The following is a 12,843-nucleotide window of genomic DNA, read 5'->3' on the forward strand; positions in this document are numbered from 1 at the left end:
AACTCAGTGTATTAATTGCATAACTCAGAAAATTGGTTAATTAGAGAATGTTCATGTTTTATAATCTAGATAATCACACTTTTAAAAATATATTTTTATTCATTTCAGAGAGGAAAGGAAAGGGAGAGAGAAATAGAAACATCAGTGATGAGAGAATCATTGATTGGTTGCCTCCTGCACATCCCCTACTCTGGGGATCAATCCCGCAACCCAGGCATGTGCCCTGGTTCATAGGTTGACAACCACTGAGCCACACCAGCTGGGCTCTAGGTAATCACATTTTAAGAAACTTAGATTTGGGTAGATAAGGTGCAGATATCATCAATTCTTATTTTGCCATCTAATAGATGTCAACTCAGCTTTGTAAATGCCATGAAAAAAAGAAAATTTGGTACCATTGAGAATAGAGTAGTTTAACTTACTCAAATAATACTGCTACTCTGACATCCAGGCTTCATGTGAGAAAAAGGATGAAGCTAACTGCTGGGTATTGACCCTGCCTTTTCCAGGTTTTTCATCATTACTTGTATGTGCCAGAGATTCCATGGAAAGAAAATAATGGCGAACGAATTTGTGTTTTTAAATCCTTACATTGAAGCTAGACCCTCGGCAGTTCCAGAATGTAGACATCTGATCCGTGCAAAATGATGTCACCAGACACCCACTGAGTGTCCAGGGGAAACAAATGTTGGTCTTGGATTAGCAAGCACTGCAGCATCCACCTGCTTCTCTAGGAGGGGTTTGGTCAGGAGGTGAAGGAATAGTCAGATTAGACTTTTGAAAATACCTCCACCAAATTAATATTGAGGAAGGAGGTAGGCCTCAGTACTTTATTAGGACACCAAACTTTAAAGAAAAGACATACTTGAGATCTGACTGAGGGATTTAAAATGTTTTTTATTTGACCCAGTTTTCTAAGGCATGTTAGAAAAGCTAACATGGAACGTCTTTTTCCTCCTTCCCACAAATAAAGATAACTAACTGGGCCACTTATCCCACTAAACCCTGCCACCTGTTGTAACACTTCGCATATTATGTTGTTGCATGCAGCTTTCTCTTTTCCAGTGGACTGAGCATGAATGATGCGTAGCAAGATTGAAATAGTCTCCACCAAGGAACTTTTGTTTATGCTTTTGAGATGTAACATTTCTGCTCAGGGCTCTGTTGCTTTTTTACAGAATCCATTTTTTCCCATTAAAAAATAACATATTAAGAGAGTCTTCTTTTTACCAATTAGGTCAAAGTCCTAAAATTTTAAGACCCAAACCCCATGGTTTAGAGCGAACTGATTCACAAACCATACGTGACTTTGCTACGAGAAGAAAGGGTATGTACTTTAGCACCGCATGCTGGATGGGGCGTTGGGGATTTAATTATTTTGTGAAAAGTAAAGATAGAGCCTTAAATCCCACTGCTTTTGTAAATAAAGCTTCCCAGCATGTTATTTCTAATGAATGCTTCCCGTAATATAAAATGAGTCTCCTTGTTATGCCATTAACAGCAGCACGTTAAACACTTGATAATATGTGATAATCAGTCTTGTCCTTTTGCATTCTTTTAACCCTTTAGGCTTCAATACATTGTTTTCTTTAAGCTTGTGAGCTGCTTGTGAATTCCAATCGTCTCCTATATTTATATATAATGTATGTTTTCTGTTCTGAGCTAGAATGCAAACTCATTCCCATGGATTAATTGTTTTATGCCATGACTTGGAATTTGACAACTAAACTGCTATTAACCTTTGGGTTTCAAAAAAAGGGAAATATAAGAGTTAAAGAAATACTTTCAGTCAGCACAGTATTCTGTACATGTCCATTGTAAGTGTATAGATGAGCAAAATCATTTTAACTTGAACTTAAATCAATCTAGTCTTTAGAAAATCACATTGAGTTTTTTGTATTTGAGTTAAAATACTTCGTTATGAGCACCAGTGAATCTACCTAGCCCTTTAAAATGACCACTTATTTTATTGTTTAATGGTGATTATAACATAGTTGGTTAAAAGTACACATATATGGACAAAGACTAGGAGGAAACCTGGAAAAATGAAAAATTTTAATTTAAAATGGCAGGATGAAAGGTGACAAATACTTATCTAGTATATTTAAATAGTTTCCTAAAATATAATTAACATTAACAAATAATATTATTTTAGTTCTTCAGTTCATTTAATTAATTTCTGAAGTGTTTCAGTCTTTATGTGAAGGGCCGAGAGCTCTGTGGTTTATACTAGCATAGCTATTGTCACTACAATAATGAGGTAAATAAGCAAAGACCATTTATAAATAAAACAAATAAGAATATTAGCATTTATTTATTTTTACTTAATTTGGTAGAGATAATTGCTTGATTATGACCTTTTCTCAGAGCTGAATTTGAGTCTAAAGATATAATTATCGCTTTGTTTTCTTTGTTTCCAGACTGAGCATGAACTAATTTAGAAAATTTAGTCATTCATTTTTTTGTTTGTTTTTATTTTAACAAAATTTTGTATTTAATGCTTTTCATACATTATTTTATTGTATAATTATATAACTGATACTTTAATATTGAAGAATTGGAACATTTTTACATAGATGATTAAATTTCCATATTTAAGGATAAAATTAGGTAAAAATAAAATAAGGAAATCATGGAAAGTATAAATCAAGTAACTGTGAAGGAATTGCATCACATTACTCTCTTTTGTTATCATTTAGTTTATCTTCATAAAATATTTACTTAAATTAAGAAGCAACATGTTTGTAATAGAGCTTTAGGCTTTCAGTCAACAATCATGAAACATTATCTGATTAACTTTGTCACTAATTGTTTAGCTGTGTAATCTTGGGCAAATCATATAAACATCCACAAACATTGTTTCATCTGTGAAACTAGTTGGTCTTAGGTGTACTCTGTCTATAACGTATAAATATATAGGGAGAGGATCTGGTTTTGTTTTCCAAATTTCTGTATACTAAAAATCTCTTTTTCTCTCTTTTATTCCAGCCAAGCCAGCACCTTTAGAAATAAAACCTTTGCCAGAATGGGAAGAATTACAAGCCCCGGTTAGGTCTCCCATCACTAGAAGTTTTGCTCGAGAGTAAGTCTTATTTAAATATATAGCTTGATTGTTCATTATAATGGAAAATACAGTACCTGGCACAGTGGTTTTCAAAGGATGGTCTGGGAAGCCTCCTTTTGGGGGTTCTGTGAAATCAAAACTGTTTTCATTAAGATACCGAGATGTCAATTGCTTTTTCCACTCTTCTTCTCTCATGAGTGTACACTGGAGTTTTCCAGAGGCTGCATAATATTAGATGAGATTGTGTGACAGCAAATAGAATGTGTATTTGTGTACTCTTATGTTTAAAATTTTTTATATTTCTTGTAATATGGTAAATATCAATAGTTAGAACCCATATAAACAAAAGTTCCTTGGAGTTCTCAATAGTTTTTAAGAGTGTAAAGGGTTCATGAGGCTAGAAATTTCTAAGAACTAAGCGATATAGAAAATATGGTAGTTTCTTGTGGAACTTATTTAATTAAGATTCATTTAAATGTATATAAAGAAATGAATATATGAAGTTACCAACCTGTGTTGAATATGTGTTCATGTTTCTTGGTATACATAGTTATTTTCAATGGGAATTCATAAATCTTTTCTTTTTATATCTTTTGACTTTCGAGTTATCCTCCAAATCCCTAACAATACTTTTTCTTTGTTTAGCACAGATCATTTGGTGCCCAAAATATACATTTGCAATGTAGCTATAAATATTGGTTGTGCGTTTGAATGTGTGCTAAAATTGGATTATAATAAACTAGAGGCCCAGTGCACGAAATTTGTGCACTCGGCGGCAGGGAGGGGGGGGAGTGTCCCTCAGACCAGCCTGTGCTCTCTCACAGTCTGGGAACCCTCGGGGGATGTCTGACTGACATGGAGATGGGAGAGGCTCCCACCACCACTGATGCACTCACCAGCTGGAGCCTGGCTCAGGGCTTCTGGCTGAGTGGCACTCCCCCTGTGAGAACATACTGACCACCAGGGGGAAGCTCCTGCATTGAGTGTCTGCCCCTGGTGGTCAGTGCACATCATAGCAACCAGTCGTTCCACCGTTCAGTCAATTTGCATATTAGCCTTTTATTATAATAAACTAGAGGCCCGGTGCATAAAAATTTGTGCACGGGGGCGGGGGTCCCTCAGCCTGTCCTGTGCCCTCTCGCAGTCTGGGACCTCTCGGGAGATAACAACCTGCTGGCTTAGGCCTGCTCCCGGGTGGCAGAGGGCAGGCCCAATCCCTAGGTGCAGCCCCTGGTCGGGCTCAGAGCAGGGCTGATTGGGGAGTTGGGGCACCGCCCCCTGTCATGCACAGAGCAGGGCGGATCGGGAGGTTGCGATGCCACCCTCAGTCATGCTCAGGGTAGGGCCGATTGGGGGGTTGGGGCACCGCCCCCTGTCACACTCAAGGCAGGCTCGATGGGGAGGTTGCAGCGCCACCCCGTCACGCACAGAGCAGGGCCGATCAGGGGGTTGGGGCGCTGCCCCGTCACTCACAGAGCAGGGCCAATCAGGGGGTTGGGGCGCTGCCCCCTGTCACTCACAGAGCAGGGCCAATCAGGGGGTTGGGGCGCTGCCCCCTGTCACTCACAGCAGGGCCAATCAGGGGGTTGGGGCGCTGCCCCCTGTCACTCACAGAGCAGGGCTGATCAGGGGGTTGGGGCGCTGCCCCCTGTCACGCTGATCCCGGTGCCGGGAGCCTCGCTGCTCCGCTGATCCTGGTGCCGGGAGGCATATTACCCTTTTACTATATAGAATAGAGGCCTGGTGCACGAGTGGGGGCCAGCTGGTTTGCCCTGAAGGGTGTCCTGGATCAGGGTGGGGGTCCCCACTGGGGTGCCTGGCCAGCCTGGCTGAGGGGCTGAGGGCCGTTTTCAGGTGACTGAAGCTCCCAACTGATCCTTTTTTTCTTTTTTCTTTTTTTTTATTTTTTTATTTTTATTTTTTTAAATATATTTTATTGATTTTTTACAGAGAGAATGGGAGAGAGATAGTTAGAAACATCGATGAGAGAGAAACATCGATCAGCTGCCTCCTGCACATCTCCCACCGGGGATGTGCCTGCAACCCAGGTACATGCCCTTGACCGGAATCGAACCCGGGACCCTTCAGTCCGCAGGCCAATGCTCTATCCACTGAGCCAAACCGGTTTCGGCTTTTCTTTTTTCTTTTTTATTCTGGGCCAGCTTTAGCTCTGAGGCCTCTGCTGCTGAAAGCCGGTTTCTGGCCTTTGTTTTTCCTTCTGTATTTGATACAATGTTGCGGTCAGGCTGGCTGAACCTGGCTGACTGAAAGCCGGTTTCTGGGGTTTTGTTTAGCTTCTATATTGGCAACATAGTTGCTTAGAGTTGCAGCTCAGAGGCCGGCAAGTCAGGCGGGGAACGTTGGAGTCTGCAGTCACTGGAGCAAGCAAGCTTCCCTGTTCGCTTCAGTGCATGGCTGCCGGCCGCCATCTTGGCTGTCAGTTAATTTGCATAAGGATATGCTGATTAGCCAATGGGAAGGGTAGCCGTCGTACGCTAATTATCTTGTTTCTCTTTTATTAGTGTAGATGTGTAAATAGATTATTATAAACTTAAATGGGAATTTCTGAAAGAATGGAAACTGTCACTCATTTTATTTTGGAAGTGATATTAGAAACTTTGTCAGGGTTTGTGTTTGTAATGATAATTTTTGTAATTAGTTCCTCTAGGTTTCCCATGTCTCCCCGACCAGGTTCAGTGCATAGCACAACCTCAAGCAGCGACTCACATGATAGTGAAGAGAATTATGTACCCATGAACCCGAACCTATCTGGTGAAGACTCGGTATGTAAAGTCTTCATCTTAACTTCTCTCTTATTTCTCCCAGTCTATCAGTCTTATTCTTACATCTTGCTTTATACCTAAGGAAAAAGGATAAAAGACAATTTGTTAGTGCTTTTTAAAAATAGTATGCTAAAGTCTAAAACCAGTAGAGGGTCGAAGTGTAATATCAATATCTAAAAAGTAGAAATAAAATTAATTAATTTTAAAAGGCTTCTAGTTGTAATTTTTATAGGATGTACTTGATTTTTGAAACTATCCAAGAAAATACTTTATACTGGATGCTGCCTATTCATTTATACACAGATCCAAAGTCAAGCATTCGTGAATTGAGCCCTTAATGTGACTCCTGAAATTTGAATGACAAATACATCATTACTAAAGACAAATATTGTTATGTAACAATAACAACAAAAATATGTTCAATAATTTTGCACACTTTTAAAATAATTTTAGGAAAACAAAGTTGTTTTTATTTTATTCTTCTAATTCGCAGAACACTCATAATAACTCCTAGAATCTTAGGGTTTTTCTAAATTGTTTTGAGAAAACACTGAGCTAAAGGCTAGAACACAGTGACAGGCTGTTCCCAATTGAGATTAGATCAGGAGCAAATAGGGGCATAAATTTTAACAATACTTCAAGATGAAAAAATTTCCAGTTCTAGTAATAATTAGAAAACAGTTTACCTAGCAATTCTGAGAAATTCTTTTTGGGAACAACTTACTGACATTAAACATGTACATCAAATGAACTCTTGGGTCCTTTCATAGCCTTGTGATACTGTGAATTCTAGGTGTTTCCAATTAGGGAAATTCCAGGTACAGGTTCTTCCACTGGTCACATTTGAATACAAAAAAAATTTCACACATACACACACCTGCTTGATTTTTTATGGTAGAATGAAATATCACCTCACTTAGAGGAAAAAATCAGTTTCGTTATGAATTAGGGAAAAAAGGCAGGAGGGAAATGGCTGTTTGTACTGAGTACCAAAACTTGCTTATTTTTTTGTCCCCTGCATGTTGTATTAGGAATAGTTGATAAATTTGGTTTAAAAATTTGTTCCTGCTAATAGAGCCATCACATTCGGTGGTGCAGATTGGTTACTGCATAATCACCCTGCCTACAGTGTGTAGTATGTACAAAAGGCTGCACTCAACGAACTATCGAGCAACCCAGACCATGTCCCGTTCACCCGCGGCAGGGCCTGGCACAGAGCCTTGACACCCCAGAGGAAGGAGAGCATCTTTTTCTAATTCACAAAAACATTGCACACGGCCTGTCAGCAGCCCTGCTTATGAATGAGGGGTAAACTGTTTTCCTAGCAATTGTCTTTGCCCTAAATCACAGCTTACTCTGTTTAACCTTAGCAAAAATTGCTGTCCACTATCTCCCTTCTTTATCTTTTTTTTTTAGAGACTAGGCCTACTATTGTACAAATCCTATTAGGATGGAAGGGATGAGACCAAGAGAAGACAGGAAATTAAGTGGTAAAAATTCTAGATGGTAGAAATAAAATACAGTTTGCCAATAAGGTCATTATTCTAGAACAGCGGTTCTCAACCTGTGGATCACGACCCCTTAGGGGTTGCCTAAGACCATCAGAAAACACATATATAATTACATATTGTTTTTGTGATTGATCACCATGCTTTAATTATGTTCAATTTGTAACAATGAAATTGGGGGTCACCTCAACATGAGGAACTGTATTAAAGGGTCGCGGCATTAGGAAGGTTGAGAACCACTGTTCTAGAAGCTTTCATTAACATACTTATTCTAAACTAATTTCAGTGTGAAAGCCTTTCAATAAAATATAGAACTTTTTAAAAAATTTAATTTGAAGGCAAGGTGCATACGAATCCTGTAGTTTAAAAATATAATTGAGCCCTAGCTGATTTGGCTCAGTGAATAGAGCGTTGACCTGAGGACTGAAGCGTCCTGGGTTCGATTCCAGTCAAGGGCACATGCCTGGGTTGCAGGCTCAGTCCCCAGTAGGGGGCATCAGGAGGCAGCCGATCCATGATTCTCGTTCATCGTTGATGTTTCTATCCCTCTCTCCCTCTTCCTCCCTCCCTGAAATCAATAAATATATATTTTAAAATAAATAAATATGTAATTGAATACATATATCATTTTAATATATTCAGGTGAGCTATCAAAACTTATAGTAGCTTGACATCCCAGTCTTGGTTTGAACCAAGTTTGACTTTTGACACTACTTTTAGCTTATTCTAAAGTAAGTTTTGATCAGTTTTTTTAGACATTACTTATTTTTCCCCGATCCTAAAAAGTTATTTAGTTTTCTAAGCAGACATTTTTCCAGCTATGTCCTCTTGGAATAAATATTTAGGCTTTAGTAGATGGCAAGTGAGAAAAGCAATATGTCTCCTGAATGTTTGGCAGTTGATTTTGTTGTATTGTCCTTTCAGAATCTTTTTGGCAGTAGCAGTCTTGATGGAGGAAGCAGCCCTATGATCAAGCCCAAAGGAGACAAACAAGTGGAATACCTCGATCTAGATTTAGATTCTGGGAAATCCACACCACCTCGTAAAGTAAGTGAAAGCTCATTCTGTAAATACGGGGTGGGGGGAAGTCGGTTTACGGTTGTGAATACATGAAACATAGAGTTTATTCTTGTATTATTTATTAGTTACTGTGTTATTTTCCATATGAAAAACTGTACCAATTCACTTCTTTGAGGTTTCTGATTAGACATTAGTTAGAACTTCTCATTCTATCTTTTGTACCTCTTACCCCTCTTTCATATTTTCTCTTTCTTATTTTTAAATTCCTTTGAGCATTTCACACATATATATTTTATAATGTTTATGCAATAATTTCAATATCTGAAGTTCTTGGAGGTCTGAATCGGTGTGCTTATTGTTTTTGCTAACTTGCACTCCTGATGGCTTGTTTCCTTGTGTGTTTTATTTTTATTTTTTTTAATCCTCACCCGAGGATGTTTTTTCATTGCTTTTTAGAGAATGGAAGAGAGAGGGAAAGACTGAGAGAAACATCAATGTGTGAGAAACACATCGATTGGTTGCCTCCTGCACGAGCCCTGACCAGGGCCCAGGCCTGGGAGGAACCTGCAACTGAGATAGGTGCCCTTGACCGGAATCGAACCTGGGACCCTTCGGTCCGCAAGCCAATGCTCTATCCACTGAGCCAAACCGGCTAGGGCCCCTTGTGTGTTTTATACATAGTTATTGTGAATTCATTTTGCTGAGGCTATCTGTGGGAATCTTGCATTGGCCTCTGCTAGGAAGCAGTGGTGCTCCCATGCTAGGACCAAGTCAGTTTCCTTCGGGCTCCCGAACTTAACAGAATAGACGTGGTTCAGCGTGCCCTCCCACCCAGTGCCTCCTAACCTTGCAGAAATTGACATCCATCCTAAAGACAGCACTGCCTTTACCATTAGCAGACCTCTGCTGCCTCTGCTTCCCTCACACCCTGGGTATTTTCCTTATTGTCTAGCAAGCCCAACAATGCATTCATAATTGTTTTTGGCCCTAACTGGTTTGGCTCAGTGGATAGAGCATCAGCCTACGGACTGAAGGGTCCCGGGTTCGATTCCGGTCAGGGCCAAATGCCTAGATTGCAGGCTTAGTCCCCAGTGGGGTGCGTGCAGGAGGCAGCCCATCAATGATTCTCTCTCATCATTGATGTTTCTATTTCTTTCTCTCACTCTCTCTTCCTCTCTGAAATCAATAAAAATATATATTTTAAAAAATAATATTATTTTTGTTTTAAGTTAGTTAGTGTTTAGTTGTATTTTAGGAGTAAGAGGGCCAGCCCATCTGCCTGTGTAGTTAGTCATTCTTGAAAATACTGCTTTTCAAAAAAACTTTTTTTCACTTCTGAAAGTAAGCACTGACACATGTTCTCAGGACTTGAAAAAGTTAAGCTTAAGCTAAAGGCTGAAGGGTTCTAGAAGCAAATTGTGTGTCTTAAGATGAACCAGGTGTCTGCTATCCCTACTTTATAAGAATTTCATCTGTGGTGGGGAGCATTAGTTTGAATTCTTATTATATACTAGAGGCACAATGCACGAAATTTGTGCAAGAGTAGGCCTTTCTTCCCCCGGCTGCCAGCACCGGCTTCCCTCCGGCACCTGGGACCCGGGCTTCCCTCCGGCTACCGGCAGGCACTCGGGACCCGGGCTTGTCCAGAAGGACATCCAGTCTAATTAGCATGTTATGCTTTTATTGTTATAGATGATAATTTTAAATGTAAGGAAAAACAATGTACAGTTAAGAGAGAGACAACATTGTTAAATTGAGGTGATATTTTTGTGTGTGACCAAATAGAATTCAAGAGTTATTTATTCTGCATGTTTATCTGTGTTTTAAGACTGAATTTTTTGTTATTATTGTTAATCCTCACCTGAGGATATTTTTCCATTGATTTTTTAGAGAGGTGGGGAGAGAGAGAGAGACACAGAGAGAGAGATTTCGATGTGACAGAGACACATCGATTGCCTCCAACACACACCCAGACTGAGGCCAGGGACTGAACCTGCAGCACAGGTATGTGCCCTTGACTGGCAATCGAAACCACAACCTTTCAGTGCACAAGCTGACACTCTAACCACTGAGACATACCAGCCAGGGCTTAAGACCAAATTTCACTCAGAAGCACTCCTTTCTATATGGAAATTTATGAGTTTTTTTTTAATTTGCATTTTTCTAGCAAAAGATCAGCGGCTCAGGAAGCAATGTAGCAGATGAGAGAGTGGATTATGTTGTAGTTGACCAACAGAAGACCCTAGCTCTGAAGAGCACCCGAGAAGCCTGGACAGACGGGAGACAGTCCACAGAATCCGACACACCAACCAAGAGTGTGAAATGAATATATTGCTCTGCTGTGTCTGAACAAAAGAGAACGGAATTGTAAAGATAAATCCTGTTTGAAGACAACTTGACACTGAAACTCCAGGTAGAACCAGGAAGAGTTTACTCTAGTTGAAGTCAAAGGACCTTTCAGACATAATCAAGCAATTTACACTGTCACTGGTGCTTTATGGTATCTGAACAGTTCATAACCTGTAAAAAAAAAAAAAAAAAGTGTAGGGAAATGGTATTGTTTAGCTCCCAGAAAAAAAATTGGTTCCATAGTTAAAACACACTTGTAGTATTACTGTATTTTTGCACTTTTTCATTTAAAACATTGGTTGGGGTATTCGCAAATGTACCTTAACATAATTCCCTTTGGGAAGTGTTTGTTTTTCCTCACACTACTCTAGATGGCAATACTAAGTTAACTAAGCTACTTGTAGGTTTGTAAATTTCTCTTTAAACTTCAGTGTAATGTTAAGATGAGAAAGTAGATTCACAATTTGCCTTTCTACCTGAAAACTGCAGGTGGTAGTCATTAAACTACAGAGTACAGTTGGACTCATCATTCATTGCTTTCTCAAATGCTAAGGATAATATGTATACTACTATTAGGACCTGGTTCTCTGGTTCATGTACAGTTAGTTCTCAGTGTAGAACTTTATTATATTTTGTTAATTACAGTGTTCTTAGTTCACTGAGTGAAGATTCTGCCGGGTGGGATCTTGTACCTCGGAAAGACTGAATAATTACACTACCATGTAAGCCTACAGATCACTGATGGCACGAGGTGATGATGTGCTCTCACACTTGTTAACATGTATTAAACTTTATATTATTTGCAAATTGTAGTTTATGTAACTAATCAGGTACGTACCAGGCACTGATGTGCTAATACACCAATCAGGTTTAGACAGTGAGCTTTAGTTTGTTCTTGTTAGTCCTGATTTCCAATTTGGAATTAATGACATAGTTGACATTCACTGTTAGTTATAGCAACATACTGTGATTTTTTTTAATTAGACAGTAATTCAGATTTATTACTCTAAGAATGAAATTCTATCTTTTGACACCATAGTGCCCTTTCTATGATTTTTTAACTTTACTTAATATTCTTCTTAGCCTTATATTTAAATTCCTATGCAATTAATATTTTATACCTGCATTTAAAAAAAAAGATGTTATGTCAGTGATTCTCATATGTAGCACCTATTGCTTTTCCAGTAAAAAAAAACAACAAAAAATAAGGATTTTGTACTGTGATTTATATTCACTGTCCCCGTTCAAGAAATATTAGAGTCTTGCTATAATGTGAAATCTTATAGTCATGGACCTCTTTCAACCAGATTTCTGAAACCACCAGAGGAATCATATAATTCTGTCTCACCTATACATGATATCAAGACCACAAATTATAGTGAAGCTACAATTATATGTATCTGTCTTGGCTTTGCTACGTAATTTAGAAAGCAGATAGAGTTGTTTGTTTTTTAACTAAATGACATACAATCTCTTATGTATTGATTTGAGATCTACTAACAGTTGTTAGAGGGGGCATAGAGATTGCAGTGCCGATGGCTGAGGCAAGACCCCCTCCATTCAGACCTCTGTTGCCCGAGTACACAGATGTGCCCTGATATCTGGCCTCTGGCCATAGTTCTGTGCCTAATCGATATAATGGATTTGTTTCCCCAATCCACAAACTAAAAATGTGCATAACAAGATGATGAATTGTAGATTAGTAACAGTTGATGCTTTTAAATGTTTGCTTCTTTTTCAAACAAAGGCTAAAACCCAGAAGTGAATTTTGAGGTGGCTTTTTAAATAAAGAGGTTGTTTGAGTTTGGCGTGCGCAAGCTGTTTCATACTGAAACCACAACATAAAATCTAAAATCATTGAAATGTGCCTGAACACAATGCAGTTTGGTGTGTGATGATTGGAAATTGTGTTATGTGGAGCAGGGCCATATTTTGAGATTAAAACACAATACACATATTAATTAAAAAATAGAAATCTTGTTTAAAGCTGCCTATCGAAAGAGTCTAAGCAGTTACGAATTTTTTAGTGTAATTTTTTATTACAAGTTACCATTTTTGAAGATCTGTAGCACTCTGATTTGTAGAAATGTTCCCATTGTGCAGAAGAATTTAAGGATTG

The 12,843-nt window shown here is 38.8% G+C and overlaps 1 protein-coding gene across 5 annotated transcripts in view; it reads left to right on the plus strand.

Annotated features, from left to right (window-relative positions):
• GAB1 (GRB2 associated binding protein 1) overlaps positions 1–11,531 on the plus strand; it is a 118,680-nt gene extending 107,149 nt beyond the window's left edge. For 2 of the 5 annotated variants that reach the window (XM_070415233.1, XM_070415234.1), the window contains 5 exons: positions 1,238–1,327; positions 2,989–3,082; positions 5,724–5,847; positions 8,280–8,402; positions 10,543–11,531. In XM_070415233.1, the coding sequence (XP_070271334.1) occupies positions 1,238–1,327; positions 2,989–3,082; positions 5,724–5,847; positions 8,280–8,402; positions 10,543–10,701 (590 nt within the window). In that variant the 3' untranslated portion in view covers positions 10,702–11,531. Of the gene's footprint in view, positions 1–1,237; positions 1,328–2,988; positions 3,083–5,723; positions 5,848–8,279; positions 8,403–10,542 lie in introns of those variants that run through there. The other 3 variants (XM_070415235.1, XM_070415236.1, XM_070415237.1) reach the window with 2 other exon arrangements.
• Positions 11,532–12,843: the final 1,312 nt, after the last annotated feature.

Source organism: Myotis yumanensis, unplaced genomic scaffold (genome assembly GCF_028538775.1).
Source record: "Myotis yumanensis isolate MYYU_CA2020_CCGP unplaced genomic scaffold, mMyoYum1.0.hap1 SCAF_5, whole genome shotgun sequence".
NCBI lineage: Eukaryota > Metazoa > Chordata > Mammalia > Chiroptera > Vespertilionidae > Myotis > Myotis yumanensis.